At 37.6% G+C, this 16,290-nt stretch overlaps 1 protein-coding gene across 3 annotated transcripts in view; it reads right to left on the bottom strand.

The window, feature by feature from the left end:
• The window catches only part of LOC127633291 (MAGUK p55 subfamily member 7-like), a 131,320-nt gene extending 115,737 nt beyond the window's left edge, over positions 1-15,583 (bottom strand). For all 3 annotated transcript variants that reach the window (XM_052112298.1, XM_052112299.1, XM_052112300.1), the window contains exons 1-2: positions 15,459-15,583; positions 1,512-1,630 (exon numbers count right to left, since the gene is read on the bottom strand). In XM_052112298.1, the coding sequence (XP_051968258.1) occupies positions 1,512-1,630; positions 15,459-15,495 (156 nt within the window). In that variant the 5' untranslated portion in view covers positions 15,496-15,583. The remainder of the gene's footprint in view (positions 1-1,511; positions 1,631-15,458) is intronic.
• Between the last annotated feature and the right edge of the window lie 707 nt (positions 15,584-16,290).

Raw genomic sequence — 16,290 nt, 5'->3', positions numbered from 1 at the left:
CCCCAATCAGGCTAATTAGCCCTCGAGAGGGATAAAGGTAGACCGAAGACGGCAGTGCGACAGAGAGAGAGAGAGATTTACGGACAGCTGTCTTGACACCTGTGTGTTTGTGTCTTTTGGTTGAGTTTTATATTAAACTATTATTTATATTGTCAAGACGGTTCTCGCCGCCTCCTTTCCATTCCCACAATAAATAATTTAAAGAAAAGTTGCCAATTATCTTTCTCTTCCTATGTCTATCTTTTCCATCTCATAGAGACGCACACACAGTGATGACAGACTTAAGTCCCGCTTTCCATCTAACCCGGTGGAAATTGCAGGGTGTGTCAGATTTCCTGAAAGGCTCTCTGGAGTGGCAGTTTGGCAAAAGAACAGAGTGGAGAGGGACATGTGTGAAACCTTGCTTTAATTGCATGGAGAGCAGAGGGCTTTGGCTCGGACTCCGGTCTGTCTGTCCTGCCTATTAAACCACCTCTGCCTCTGTAGCTAGACTAATATACTGAGAACTTTTGGAACAAAGGCCAGTTCAGTCCACAGTCCTTAAACAGTGTACAGTGGGACATATCACCAGTCATGCCTTAAGAAGCATAACTATAATGTACATTCCTATTATGAATATAGCATGCCAGCAAGAGAAATCTCAATCAGTCTCACTTGCACCTCACAGAAATGGTTCTGACTGCACAGAGAAATTCCAGTCTCAAGGTTTGCGCTTATTTAGACAACCTGCTTCTTCATTATTGAAATGCTGGACATGATATGGCTACACAAAATATTAATACAAATACTGATATAGGGATCTAAAGGGTTGATACATTACTGAGAAGCATTGCAGTATATCAATATGACTGTATCGGCACAACCCTAGTGTATACAGTGAAAGTTCTGGAACTAAGGGACAAGTGTGGCAGGTGAACACAGGTAGGCATGGGAAAAGTACAAACTGGCTAAACTGATTTCGTATGTGAAAACATAGATTGGGTTTTACAAGCAGGAGAGTAAAAGTAAACCCAAGAATGAAGATGAAATGAAGGTAAAGGCCATAGATGGTCCTGTCTGAAAAGATAATGCAGTGTACTGCATATCTAATTTTACACAGTTTAACAACCTTCCAATCAGTCCTCTTTGACACCGTACACTAAAATTAAATCTCTTCAAACTAGCCAGTTAGGCATTTTAAAGACTCAATACAACCATTTGTGTTAAAAGAGGGGAAAAAATAGACACTAAAGAAAAAAGCATGAATTACAAACAGGACTTTGACTTGTCTATACTAAATATTCATGTTTAAATGTCAACATGGCATAAATTCAATAAAAATGAGTTCAAGGATTTACAGAGTCTGATTGGATATGTCTTCTACAACCAAAACAAAACACTTCTGAAAAAACATCATACTAATGAAGAGAGAGAGAGAGAGAGAGAGTTTACTAGTGTTATGCCACACATCTTACAGAATAGCTTTGTCTGCCATTTCACACACATATGGATACACACGTACACAAACTCACCTTGACCAATGAGTGCATACTCCTCTCCCCAAACATAGCGTGTAGAAAGGAGCAGTCATCTGCGCTCTCAACATGAGGCTGCAGCTGAGATGGCAGCACTGACAACAGCTCATACAGATCTGCAAAAGAAATACAGGAAACACATTACACACCCAGACACACACACACACACTCAATATCCAAAGGGAAAATACAGACAGACACAAACATGGCCCAGAAAATCAAATTAATACAGATACATAGGGGTGTATGACAAATCAGTTATAGAGGTGATTCTCCATTGATACTCCTGACATGGTGTGATGTTAGTAAACTTTAGTAGACAGAAACAGAAAGAATGGATTCATATAACATGCACACTGGATCAGACTGAGGGTTTTAAAAAAATAAATAAAAAAAAGGCCCTCTCCCAGGCTGCAACTCACTTCCTCGCTTTGTCTGTCTACTTCCTGTTTTTCCAGGAATCACAACTGGAACTGTGAATCAAATCCCTAAAGTTTCATTAAGCGGCTGTGATGTTTAAAAACATGTTTGGTGTAATCTTTAACACAATTAGAGACTGTACACTTAAAGACGGAAGAGAAAGGTAGATATGATGCTTGCTACTAAGGCTGTTAACTTAACGGTTTAATTCAGTGTGATTAATTGGATGAAAAATTATGTAAAATAAAATACAGCAATTTATCATATCCCCTAGTTGTACATAATTTCATAATAATCAATTTTCTAATTCAAGCTTGAAGTACCACCTTCATGTTTTTGCAACACGGAGACATCAGGGGGCAGTTTACCCATTTTGCCATTTCATATTTCTTTCTTTTTCACTTACAAAGACAAGATACTTTTTTAACACAAAACAAACAAAATAAAGAGGGTATCCACACATTAGGTGTAGGGGTGGGTAAAAATATAGTTTTTCCCGATTAATCGCGAAATATATTACAGATTCTTAAATCCCAAGAACGATCTTTCACTCAATGCGAAACCCTCTACTACAACGAGAGGAAATCAATCGCATTTGCAACCAAATTTCAGCTATGCAACTACAGTGAATATATTTGGCTGGTAAATGTTTACATTTCACTCACTAGTAATTGTGTAGATTAGTCATGAAGTGTTCAGCAGCGAGATCCATTCACAGCATGTTGAGAGTAAAAGTTGTAATGCATGTCCAAAGACAGTACCTGTTTTAGCACTTGTTCAACAAATCAATGTAAACACTATGGGATAAATATCCAGTCAAATGTATTGCGGTCACGGATCCAAAAATAATAAGCGTGAATCAAAATAATAAGCGTAAACCAAAAAATAAGTGCAGATAAAAAATAAGCGCAAAAATAAATAAAAAGTGCACATCAAAAAATAACATGCATGAATCAAAAATATATAAATATATTTAAAATATGCTGCAAAAAAAACAACAAAGTCATCAGAATTGCAAACAAAATCATGTTTTGGTTATATTACTGTTTTTGTGCTCTGTGAAAATATTGCTCATATTTAAATTTTTTGTAAGCTTACATTGTATTTTTCTTTGCTTTTGTTTCCAAGTTTTGCGCTTGATTTTCCAAAACTTGGGAGTAGAGTTTCATGTAAATCAGGGGGCATTTTGCATCCCTATTGGTCTGCTAGTTCTTGATCGACAGCTCCTCCTCTAGTCAATCATTCGAAGATGGGAGGTGCCATCACTCCAATGCAACTCTGATGTCAGTTAACTGACTATGATAATGGCCTACTCAGACAACACTTTGTTTCCTAGAGCTGGCAGAAAATGCTAAAAACGGAGCAAAAAGGGTCATTATAAGCAAAAGGGTCATTATAACTGAAATACACCCATATAAATCGATACTGAATCAAATCGAAATTGAATCGAGAGATTGTGAATCTGAATCGGGAAATCTGTATCAATACCCAGCCCTAATTAGGTGTGTAATTGGTGCATTATCTAACAATTTTATCATTCTCGTGCTGCCACATGAAGCAACATTTACCACACAATGATGGAAAATGTAGTTTTGTTGTACACGCCTGTCGACTCATAAACAAGCCAAGTGAGTCTTATTTTCTGGAAAATTAAACTAGGTTCATTAGGAAAATCTTAATTTTACTAATTATATTTTATAACTTTTTTATCATTTGTGACATTTTGGCTTTTTGAAAATGAACAAAAATATATTCAATCAACAAACAAGATATTATATTTCATATATTATTTTTGCTACATATTTATTGTTAAATTGCATAATTTACATTGTTTTGTTGAACACGTGCTAAAATCGGTTATGTCTCTTTAACAAAAAAGTTCTGTAAATGGCGCCTTTAAACACATGTTAACTAGAGTGGACCCTAATGGCTTTCCCTCATCTGTGTGATGCGTGATTAGAATTAAATTTTTTTTATTTATTGTTTTTGATCAACAACTGAATGTTAAGAACAGAAAGTGTATTAAAAGAGACAGTATTCAGTGACAAATGGGTTGCGTGGATCTCATCCTTGAACACACATTACAAGGAAAAACTTTTACTCTCAACATGCTGTGAACGGATCTCGCTGCCAAACACTTCACGACCAAACTACACAATTACAAATGAGTGAAACTTTAGTCACATAACGTGAAATTCGGTGGCAAATGGGAGTGATTTCCTCTCATTGTAATGGAGCGTTGTGCATTGAGTGAACGATAGATCATGGGATTTAAGAATCAATATTGAGATTATTCAAATGAAGATCGTAATGCATCGGTAAAACTAATCAATTTGCTTCCACCATGATTCTCTAATTGACATGCCCCTAACCTCAGAAAGTCGGCGCTCAAGGTCCAGAGTTTTCCCACTTATAATTATGATTTTGTGGTACTGTTCATGTGTGCAAAACACGTACTTATGATCATTCCGACATGTCTTGAATGCACAAACAGTGAGATGCTCCAAAAGCAGTCTGATGCATAGGTGGATAGACCAACAAAAATAATGCAGACTGACACAAGGACGTGTCCTTTGAGAATATCTCTTTGGACTATGGACAGATTGACAAAGTCAATTGCAAAATGTATTGCTGGGAACTGTAGGGAAGTAATAGGGTTATGGTCAATGTTGTAGAAATATAACAAAAATATATTGACTTCTAAAACCACATTTTATTGTTTAATCAATGCTTTTCATAATAATTTAATGTATTTTAAATATATGAATTATTTTGGGCCCTATTTTTAGAGTGCAATGCCTTAAAGGGGTCATGAGGAATAAAAAGTTATTTGAAATCACCTCATTTTGAAACCACCCCCCTTGTGTAATTTGAATAGCCCCACCTCCATAACATACGTAATCATGTGGTGAATTCAGAAAGAGAGAGAGCGGCTGAGGGTCACCAATGCTGGAAGTTGCATTTCACTGAAGTTTGCTTTTAGCCAACGAAAAGATTAAGATGTGGAGTAATAGACCAGATGTTGCTGTGTTCCTGGTTGTGAACAAACTTCATCTCTGTATAGCCTTCTGAAGTATTCCAAAGTTAGAAATGAGTGACTTATTCAAACAAGCTTATTCAAACAAGCGACAGTGTGGAATTATTATATTTTTAGCAAGTTTTATCTATGAACTCTCTTGAGAACATGATACAGGCTTTGCCAAGAAACTTGTATTGAAAGATGGAGCAATGTCATATATATTGGACATGACAGTAATACCGGTGAGTAACAAATGTAATTGTAATGTTTAATTTGCATTTGTTTGATATGAATTATATAGTCAGACAATTTTATCGCATAATAACCCACGATCAGAACTCCAACACATATTACACGGTTACACACCAAAAAATACATAATTCCACATGAAGTATCGATTTGAGATTAATTGATTTATTATGTTAGAAGAGAGTAGAGCGTGACGGAAGACAGTGGTGAAGTATATGCTAGTAAGGCTGCCAGCTGTCTCTACTGTCTCGCGTGTAGCGAATCAGCTCTATATTCTTCCACCATTAGGTAACGAATCAGCCTAATGAAATATTAATAATCAATCATAACTTGTTATAATCAATTATGAATATTTGGATCAGTTAATCGGGTTAACTTGATGTAGCTACATTAACATTACAACCAAATACTCGGTTCATCCCGTGAACACTCAATTTTGGTTATTAATTAATTAATTAATAGAAATGTACATTTCCGGGGCAAGGGAAATGTCTTTCTTACTAAGTATTAAGAGCAAGTAGTCAAAATCTATGATTAGTGACTTTAGATATGAGCTTGAGACACAGACAACTTTACGTGTGACATGAACAAGACTTTATTAACTAGACTAAACATTTAAACTACTCTAACATACATATACATACATTCATACAGTTTACCAAGGGAAAGAGGGCTGAAGCAGAATACAGGAAGGCAAGAAGTTATAGCATTGTTTGAAGTTCAGCGGATCAACAGCCTGAGCAAACCATCATATTAGTTCTGACACACCCTTTTTAGAAAGGGGTGAGGATACTTAATGTATCAAATAATGAGACTAAGTTTGATACTTGCATGTCCCATTTGAATTAAACTGTCCTGATGCAATTTGTTGAGGCTCCAGTTGATCTTTGATGATGTTGTCTTGATGAGAGAGAACCAGTCAGTGGGAGTCAGAGAATCTTTGGTGAATGGAAAGTCAAGGCCGTAGCCTGGCACACGCTTGGGAGTCCTTGGGGGCCTTCTAGTTCAGCATCATCTTCATTAGGACTTCTCCGGAAGGCCCAAGAGAGTAAGAGAGCACAAGGCTCAGAGAACCAGAAAGCAAGAGATAAGAGACAAGAGAGAGATAAGAGAGGGCTAAGAGGGGGCGAGGAAGTGGGCGCAGCAATTTTATACCCTCAGGAAACAGGTCCCACATCTCATTGGCTCGACCAATAAGAAGGGTTTGAGTTCTAGGCGGGAATTTGGTTTATTGCTCTTTGTTGTAAAATTGCCCATTGCATGTGCAAGAAAGAAAATAGGAAATATACTTGTAATACTAATATGTTGTTGTTATCGACATATCATGTACACAGTCATTTCAGTCTTCAAAATACCAAGTTATAGAGACCAAATATGCCACACATATGATTTTGGTTAACCATAGTATGCAAAGTCTGAAACATTAACCCATTAGTTTGCAAGAAAACATAGATCAAGCACATTTAAGGGAAAATGTGAGATGGCACATTAGATACATGTCAATATTTGTCACATGGATATATAGAATATATATATAGGATTAACAGGGTTCATTTCTCTTTCTCAGTAAGAGAATGAAGTGAGGGTCAGCACTTCTCTGAACATTCCTTTGGAGGTCGTAAAATTCTCCTTCCATTGGGACAGGAGAATGATTCCTTTGTCAAGGCTCATTTGCATGTTTATGACAGTAAGAGATTTTGGGCTGAATGACTCAAAAGATAGTAAAACATCGCGTAATATCATTCTACAGAGATCTTATATTCGAATTCAGCTCGGACAAATCGTAAGGTTTAATTTGATACCAAGAAAGGTATATTTGGTACCTTTAAAAGTGGGTTTAACATTCTTACACTCAGGCTATTAAATATAAAGCCTCTTATTAGATATAATGAGTTCTCCTACACTACTAAACAATTCTACTAATTTTGATCTACACCAAAATACATAGCACACAGGGATTACAACATATTTCATTAAAACTAAGCCCTTTTAGGCTTTATAAGAAAGACACACATTTTTACGTTCAAAAGTTTCCCCCTTCCGGTCCACACGATAAGCACGTGGTGAGCATGCGGATGTCACATGCGGTTCTCTGTCAATGGTTCATTGTCTCTTTGTCAATACATTTATTGTGCTTGTAGAGACTAGTTGGCGCTATTTCAGTAATTAGGGGAGTTTCAACAGTAAGTTCTTGTTTGTTCGGAACCTGCCGAGTTAATGATTCCTTCATTGATTCCCCCAGTCACTACACGCCTTAGCAAGGATGTCCAAAATTAACATGTCAGGATGCCCTTCGCTCCATGATGTTGAGTCTATTCAATCAATGGAGACTCTCTCCCCAGTTCCACCAGCAAATCGATTGTGCGAGGAAATCCCCACCTGGCAAACATCTCATATATGTCAACATGGGAAGCATAGTAATGCAGAGAGAGACAGGGGAAACCCACAAGCCCACCAATAACTTTAACTCTCTTTACAACTGAATACAGATTTATTAACCATTCACATTCACTGCTTATGTTATCTGGACTATTTAAATGCTTGTCAATTTTAAAAAGCATTATTTTATCACCAAATGTTGTGTGCCAATGCAGTTTTGTAAAGACTATTTAGGATTTTGTTTTCTCTTCTTTTTTTTGGAAATTCAAAAAAATGTGCAATGTGCAAATGTGATTCAATATCATCATAAATGTCGATATCGAATGATATGAAAAAGTTATAATGATAATATTCGTAATATGATAATATTTTTTGCCATATCGCCCAGTCCTAACTAACATCATAAGTGAACCTCAAGGCAGAAAATAACCTTTAAGTTCAATAAGTGATACCCCATAAGCACAAAGTCAGTGGGCATGGCCATGAAGGTTTTATATTTTTGTGCAAGCAGGCGAAACAGTGAGTGCATTGTGCTAATGGGCTGGGTCAAGTGCAATTTAACTAAAGTGCAGGTTCTCTCTGATTATTGCACTGACTGCGTCCTATTATTTATTTAAATCCCTGTCTAGCAATGTCAAATTTGTTCGAGTAAATGGGCTGTATGCAATATATCCCCCTGCTCTGTTTGTCACCTGCACTGCTCAAATTATTTGTTATATGTTCTCTATATTTACAATTATAGAATTCTTTATTTGGGGGAATTTTTCTGCAAATATTGATATGCGATTAATTGAGACTAATTTGATTAATTAATCTGTATATTATGTTATTAACTGAAAAGCTTACTTGCTATAATTTATATGAATCTGACCACAGCTTTATTATCTTATAAAGTTTATAAGATAATAAAGCTATAATATAAACATTTACTGTAATGTCACTTAAGCAGAAATAGCAGAACACAACAAGATGCCATCAATTTCCTTCCTAAATTTCTTCTGCTGACCGCTGACCAGCTGGGCCCAGGCTGAGTTTAACAGTCAACATCTAACCTTATGTGTCTGTAGGCTATAAAAGTATTTACGTAAACTGACTATTATCTGTTGCCAGGCCAAGTTTACCGGATGGGATGTGAAAGAATGCTGTGCCAAAAAGCGTTTCCCTTTCACACGCCTACACTTCCCAGTGGCCTCTAGAAAATAACAGCGTTCCTCAGACATCAATGGAAGTGCTGGAGTACGGCAGGGAGGAGCACAGGGTGGAAGGCCATGCTTCACAAATTCACAACATTATGGGTCAAAAGCGCAGGGCATGGAGACCAAATTTAATTACACAGCCTGTCAGAAGGCAGAAAGGTCATCTAAACTGTCTGGAGTCAACAGAACACTCACAGACACGTATAGGCCTAAGCACTTACGTTCACATCCTCGCAGACAAAGATGGCTTTCTCGGATGATATTCTTATACACACACACACACACACACACACACACACACACACACACACACACACACACACACACACACACACACACACACACACACACACACACACACACACACACAAGCACATACACACATAGGTCTGAAAAAAGAACAGAACATGCAAACACACAGCCAGAGACACACAAACATATGCCACAAAAAGGCTGTCCGTATGGCAAATGTGCCCTGCTGGCTCTCTATCTGATCCATGTTGGCCTCAGGCCATTAACGCACTGGCCAGAAAGAGGTCATCTGGCAGAAAACAGGACCAGATATATTTACAGCACAAGCCACATATCTAAAGAAAAGTCAAATATTTTTCTGTGATTGTCTATTTGGATGGATATAGGAGTCAATAGTGCAAAAAGATTCATACACACTCGTCTCACTGAGCTGTGCTGCAGGAAATGAACACTGAAGTTACACAGCAGTTCTCTCTTGCAGGTGCTGAGAAATCGACTCTATGATGCAGTATATCTGTCACATACAAACACACACGACCACCTCAGGGGTCAGTATTTCAGGTGCTACTAAGAGAACATGGTTTAAGTCTGCCTGCGAAACAACTGAGCGAGTGAATGGAAAAATGAAAACAAGAACAGCTGCTCTCTGAGTCCTTCCATTCGTTTTCCCTTTGATTTACTTCCTAAAACAGAAATACTACATCCATGGAGAGAAAGAGACAGGCCCTCCAGAGTGCTGACAAATTATAGAAGAAAGAGGAGAGAGAAAAACAGAGAGAGACAAAGAGAGAAAGAAATTACCAGCTACATGTACATAACAATTTATGTTCTAGTGACACTCTTTGATCTGTTCTTGTTTCAACAAACTTGGGGTATCCGTTTTGTTTCTGATTGCATCCACTTCTTTCCAGACAATAGAAGTTATTCCAGTCTTTTATTGCTCTTTAGGAGCTGTTTTTAAATGGACAATATGCATGAAGCACACACATGCTGCGGAAAAGCTTTTTTGGCAGTCCAAGCCCTTTGCAGGGTTTCATCGCTGTGCTCTCAGCTCTGAACCCCAGCCTCTTAAACCACAACACCACATCAGAACTCTTGCCCGGTGCTTTAAAAGATCTACTAGCATGTTCTAGACCATCTACTCCAATCATCCACACACACACACACACACACACAGCCACCCACTGAATGATGTCTACTCATGTAAATCATCATCACACATACACATTGCATGTCACACCGCCCTGATAATTGTATTTTAGCATTAAACTCCATCATCACACTATGCCTATTAAATGTATGCCAACATGTAGACACACATGAAAAAAAATAAAAGTAATTTTATCAGTGCAATGTTAATACAAATGTTTGCTTTCCTTATTCTGATCTTGTTGCACATAAGCAAAGGCCAAAGGATCACTTGAAGTGAGCATCTTTGGAGCACTGTCTTCTGAATAGGAGGAATCCTATCTTGAAACAACATTTTGAACACCGGTAGAAAACTATATATTCCATGTGACAGTACTTTTTTCAAGTCTGTATTTGAGCTTTGTCATACACAGGTTAATTTGACTGAAACTAAAAATTGTCATTTAACTTTGAAGTACAATTATTGAAAACTAGTGGAAGCAAGCATCACTATTACTACTGCTTGAGTTAGAACTTTTTTAAACCCTCTAAGCCTGAATATTAACATTTGTTGCATCCTACACAGTTTGTACTGTGGACATAAATAAGATCTCAAACTAAGTGGCTTGTGTAAGAAAGATGTGGAATTACTTCTCTAAGTGGTCAGATTAACAATGTTCACCTGTCAAGCAATTAAACAGGCAAAACGAATATTATAGATTTACATTTAAGGTGGAATCAGAGGCATAATTAGTTTTTTCAACAATGCAACGATGTTCACTGACTCTTCTTATGTTCCAGCAACCACACCACCTTTTTAAATCAGTGTTCTGTTCATTGACAGTAGCAGGTAAATTTATCCTCTAAAAAAGGGGGTATAAAAATATATTCCTAATACAAATAAATGAAATTCCGACTCCCTCTCTGCCTCTCTTTTCCTCTGCTTTTCTTCTGATGCATTTGGTAAAATGAAGTGGAAATTTTCATTCTGATGTAACTGGAAACAGGGAGCTTTTCCAGTGGCAACAAATCCTTGTGTTACAGTTCTGCATCCCTGTGGCAGTACAGAGAGAGACTTGGAGAGTAGGAGAGAGAGAGAGAGAGAGATGATGGAAAAGGCTGGAAATCGATAAAGTGCTCCCAAAGCGCATGCTGCTGCCGCTACAAATGTTCCCGTCTCTCTCTTTCGTTCTGTCCTCAGCTCCCAGATGCTCTGCATTCTTGACATCAGAATGGAAAAATTTACTGTTAGCCGAGAAGAAATTTAATATGGCCATTCCTGTCATATCCTTCATTGCAGCCATATTCAGCCAGTACTCTGCTGAAGCCATAAGAGAGACTCAGCAGCACCTGAACGATAAACAATCTGGAACTCAATATTGATCTCATTACCGACAATGGCATCATTGCACCATACACTTGTTTCTGAATAGAATGGATGGAAATATGCATATATAGTTGAAGTCAGAAGTTTACATAAACCTTAGCCAATACATTTACACTCAGTTTTTCATAATCTAATTGTAGAAAACATTCCCTGTCTTAGGTCAGTTAGGATCACTATATTTTAAGAATGTGAAATGTCAGAATAATTGTTATTAAAATAGCTTTTATATCTTTCATCACATTACTAGTGGGTCAGAAGTTTACATACACTTTGTTAGTATTTGGTAGCATTGCCTTTAAATTGTTTAACTTGGGTCAAACGTTTTGGGTAGCCTTCCACAAGCTTCTCACAATAAGTTGCTGGAATTTTGCCCATTCCTCCAGACAGAACTTGTGTAACTGGAGTCAGGTTTGTAAGCATCCTTGCTCGCACATGCTTTTTCAATTCTGCCGGATTGAGGTCAGGGCTTTGTCATGGCCACTCCAATACCTTGACTTTGTTGTACTTCAGCCTTTTTACTGCAACTTTGAGGTATACTTGGGGTCATTGTCCATTTGGAAGATCCATTTGCGACCAAGCTATAATTTCCTGGCTGATGTTTTGAGAGGTTGCGTCAATATATCCACATTTTTTGTTTCATCAGACCAGAGGACATTTCTCCAAAATGTAAGATTTTTGTCCCCATGTGCACTTGCAAACTGTAGTCTTCCTTGCGGAGCAGCCTTTCAGGTTATTTTGATATAGGACTCATTTAACTGTGAATATAGATACTTGTCTACGTGTTTTCTCCAGCATTTTCACAAGGTCCTTGTTCAGTTATTGATTTGCACATTTCGCACCAAACTATGTTCATCTGAAGGAGACAGAATGCGTTTCCTTCCTGAGCAGTATGATGGCATGGCATTTATACTTGCATACTATTGTTTGTACAAAATGAACATGAGAGCAATTTCCATGCCTGAAGGTACCAAGGATGAACCAGACATGTGGAGGTCCACAATTGTTTTTCAGAGGTCTTAGCTGATTTCTTTTGATTTTCCCATGATGTCAAGCAAAGAAGCACTGAGTTTGAAGGTATGCCTTAAAATACATCCACAGGTACACCTCCAATTGACTCCAATTATCCTATCAGAAGCTAATTGCCGAAAGGCTTGACATAATTTTCTGGAATTTTCCAAGCTGCTTAAAAAGCACAGTTAACTTAGTGTATGTAAACGTCTGACCCACTGGAATTTGTATATAATAAAGTAAAAGTGAAACAATCTGTCTGTAAACAATTGTTGGAAAAATCACACATGTCATGCACAAAGTAGATGTCCTAAACGAATTGCCAAAACTATAGTTTGCTAATATTAAATCTGTGGAGTGGTTAAATTAGTTTTAATGACTTCAACCTAAGTGTCTGCAAATTTCTGACTTCAACTGTACACACACACACACACATATAGTGCGTTCACATACAACACAAAGAAAATTTTCACCTTGCACGAGTTTGACCGCTGGATTATAAATGTGTGTTTAAACTTTCCCCCTTCTCTTATGGAAAAGGACAGGAGGAGGGGCTTCTCCGACTTGGTTCATAGTAAAGTACAACCAATAGCTGGTATCAAGTAGACGTGCATATTTTCAGAACTTACCAGGTAGTCCAAATTCCTCACTCACTTTCCTCCAAGCGATGTCTTTTTTTGTCCGGTCTCTGTACATGTATGATGTTGTGTCATACAATTCTGGGTGCCCACACACCACTACAACAATTTTTGCATGTTCAAAACGTGTCCGCTCGGCACGAATTAGCCTCTTTTTGCACCTTTGCATTGACGCGAAACGCTCACTTCGCGTTTTATGTGAACGCACCATTACTCAAGCACTACTCAAATACCACCACAACAATTACTGTGTTAGGACTATATAAATACACTTTGAAGTTGAACACATGTTTAGAATGTTTCATGCATAAAACCTGTACACACAAACTGTCACACAGGCATATGTACATATTAATTAGATTAGCTTATCTGGAAAATAACTTTTTTCCTAAGAGCTTCCCATATGTTCCTTTTTTCTCTCTCTTGAGTATTCCGGGAACTCTTATCTTTTTAGTGACGACTTGGGGTCTGAGCAGGCCAGCCCAGAATAACATCATAAAACTTCATGTGGCTCATAAAAACCCGGCAAGGGTCTAAGATGCTCCAATCAAACTGCAGATTCAAAGTGATCAGGCAAACAGACTGCATAGTGCAGGAGGGCATGCAGATCTGAGGACCAAACCACTCACGTAATGAAAACAATGATGACAGACTTGTATGGACCATCACTTCTGTTTCTGAACAGCTTTATAACAATAAGAAAGAAATAATACAACAATGATAAATGTTTACTCAGAAGACGTAAAGAAGATGTAAAGCTGAATTGGGAGGCGAACTGAGCTGGAGTGGAATAAAAAATAACAAAACACAAAAGGAATAAAGTAATGTTTCTTGGGATTTGCAGAATATTAATCTTTGTATTGATAATATGATAACAGTGGAAGCTTTTTAAAAGGCCTTGGATACTGTTCGTTTTGAAAGCATGAGAGAATAACAATGTGTGAATGTGAGCTGAGGTGCACAGGATGATTGCATTTGCAGTTGATGTAAAAGGGATTATAGTAATTTATCACATGACCTCAACACCAGGCTCTCTTTCTTTCACATACACTCACTACAGGTAGTGGGTGGATGGGTCTGTCAGTCCAAGGACACCCAAAGGTAGTGAAATAAAATTTCACCAGGAAGAAAAACTCCCACACTAAAAACAAGATACATATGAAGAAGTACAAGAACAGCATTCTGATATATATACACCGCTCTTCCATACAGATGAATGGAGATTAGATGAGAACAGAAGACACTCTATGGAGTCATTCAATGAGAACAAAAAAGAGAAGAAAGAGCCAGAAACGGGCTTATATGTTAGTGCCAATCCTCCTTGATACATATTTTTAGTGGGCTTTGGCGATTAAATCTCAATTTCCTGCCTCATGAATGGGACGCTTAAATATGTGTGTGTTAGAGAGAGGGTTTGTGTCAGGTGTCCAACAACAGAATAGCAGCCAATAACACATTACAAGCAGCTCAAATAAGTGGCAGAGCTTTTAGGGCACTCAAGTGCTCACACACTTCTTGACATAAGGTATGTAATGGGACCAATCTATCAGATCCACAGTGGCTTACTAGGCTTTCAAAGTGTTCATTAAAAGTCTGCTGGGTAAGACAGGATTGTGCACAGCAGATGTAACCTAACCATACAATATGTCTCCCGGCAACCTTACAGTCGTCCATCAGATTTTTATACCAGAACTAGGCATTATTTTCTAATAGATTACATTTCCTTAGTAATTCTTTCTTTATTAAAGAAATATGGCCTAGAGTGAGGGATGTGGGCATAAAAAGGAAAAAATAGAACAAGGTGTGTGGGAGATATTGAGTAATATTAAGCTGTGTGTTTGGTCTCCAAACACAAATGCAAACACACACATTGCCATAAAGTGATCCCTGAACTTTTGAACTAACAAGCTGAAGACGATAATCACATCAAAAGTGCAAAGTTGAATCTTGTGGACACTGAGTGACCATCGATCCACATGCAGGCTAGTAATTGGGTGAAATGACCATGATAGTAATTGATGGTCTGTGTTTCCACTTGTCTATACTAGTTCCAACATTTGATGTGTAACCATGAATGTTATGGAGGAAAACCTGAAATTCTGAAGAGCTCACTCTTTTATCAAGAAAAGTTGAATGCAAACATGAGCATGTGTGCTTAAGGTCACATATCACAGGAAAATAAATGAATCTTGATCAGGATTCTTATCTGCTATGGACTTCTGTGAATCAAGGCTTTTGATGTAGTAAGTTAAGTGAAGGATGAGATACCTATTTCACTGTCAGTTCTGGTGGAGAGGGCCGGCATGGTGACCAATGAATCCACTTCCTGTCAGTGTTATCACAACAATCCTGCAGTATTGGGGTCAGACAACTTGCCCCAAGGCAGAGTCTGCAAACCCTTGGTTATGCCATTGGAAAATCTATATAAGATGATAAAAACAAATTACATTGCAGAAGTTATAATACTAAACACACACATACATAAAGACTATGCATTTTGTGATGAATGCGTGTACCCAAGTACTTGAAAGTCACAACAAAGATCGATAATAAATACACAAATATTGTGTGACTTGAGTTTTTCCAACTACAAAACATTTTATTTGTAATTTTTGTGATATTTTGGATGTTACTATGCAGTATGGTTGCTGGATGAGATGATAAAATAAACAATTAAATAATAAAAAACTATTAAATAGTTTTTAAGTACATTAAGTTCTCAGCTGACTAATCTTTTCTCCGCTGATTTATCAAATACTTGAGCAACAACACTACGACCAAAACGCACATTCCTTAATAATTTGACATTCAGATTTTAACAGTACTACTTAACATGATAATTCCTACAAATTTAGCCCACTCTGCCAATCCAAATAAGTTCAAAGATTAAAGTATGTGAGTGAGAGAAAAGAAAGAAGAAACAAAGATTCAGAAAAAAAAAGAGACAGAGAGAGATTGGCCCCAAATGTTCCCAAAAATGTATTTCAACTTTTTCCATCCAGGGCCCATTGCCTGCCCTGATCCATGCCGTGGCATCGAATGCACCTTTATGTCACCCCAAAAACCTGTAACCAGTGGCCTGAAAGAATAAATGAAAAAC

Source organism: Xyrauchen texanus, chromosome 40 (genome assembly GCF_025860055.1).
Source record: "Xyrauchen texanus isolate HMW12.3.18 chromosome 40, RBS_HiC_50CHRs, whole genome shotgun sequence".
Lineage (NCBI taxonomy): Eukaryota > Metazoa > Chordata > Actinopteri > Cypriniformes > Catostomidae > Xyrauchen > Xyrauchen texanus.
Note: the sequence above shows the minus strand (reverse complement) of the source record. Positions and strands in the feature narration are given on the sequence as shown.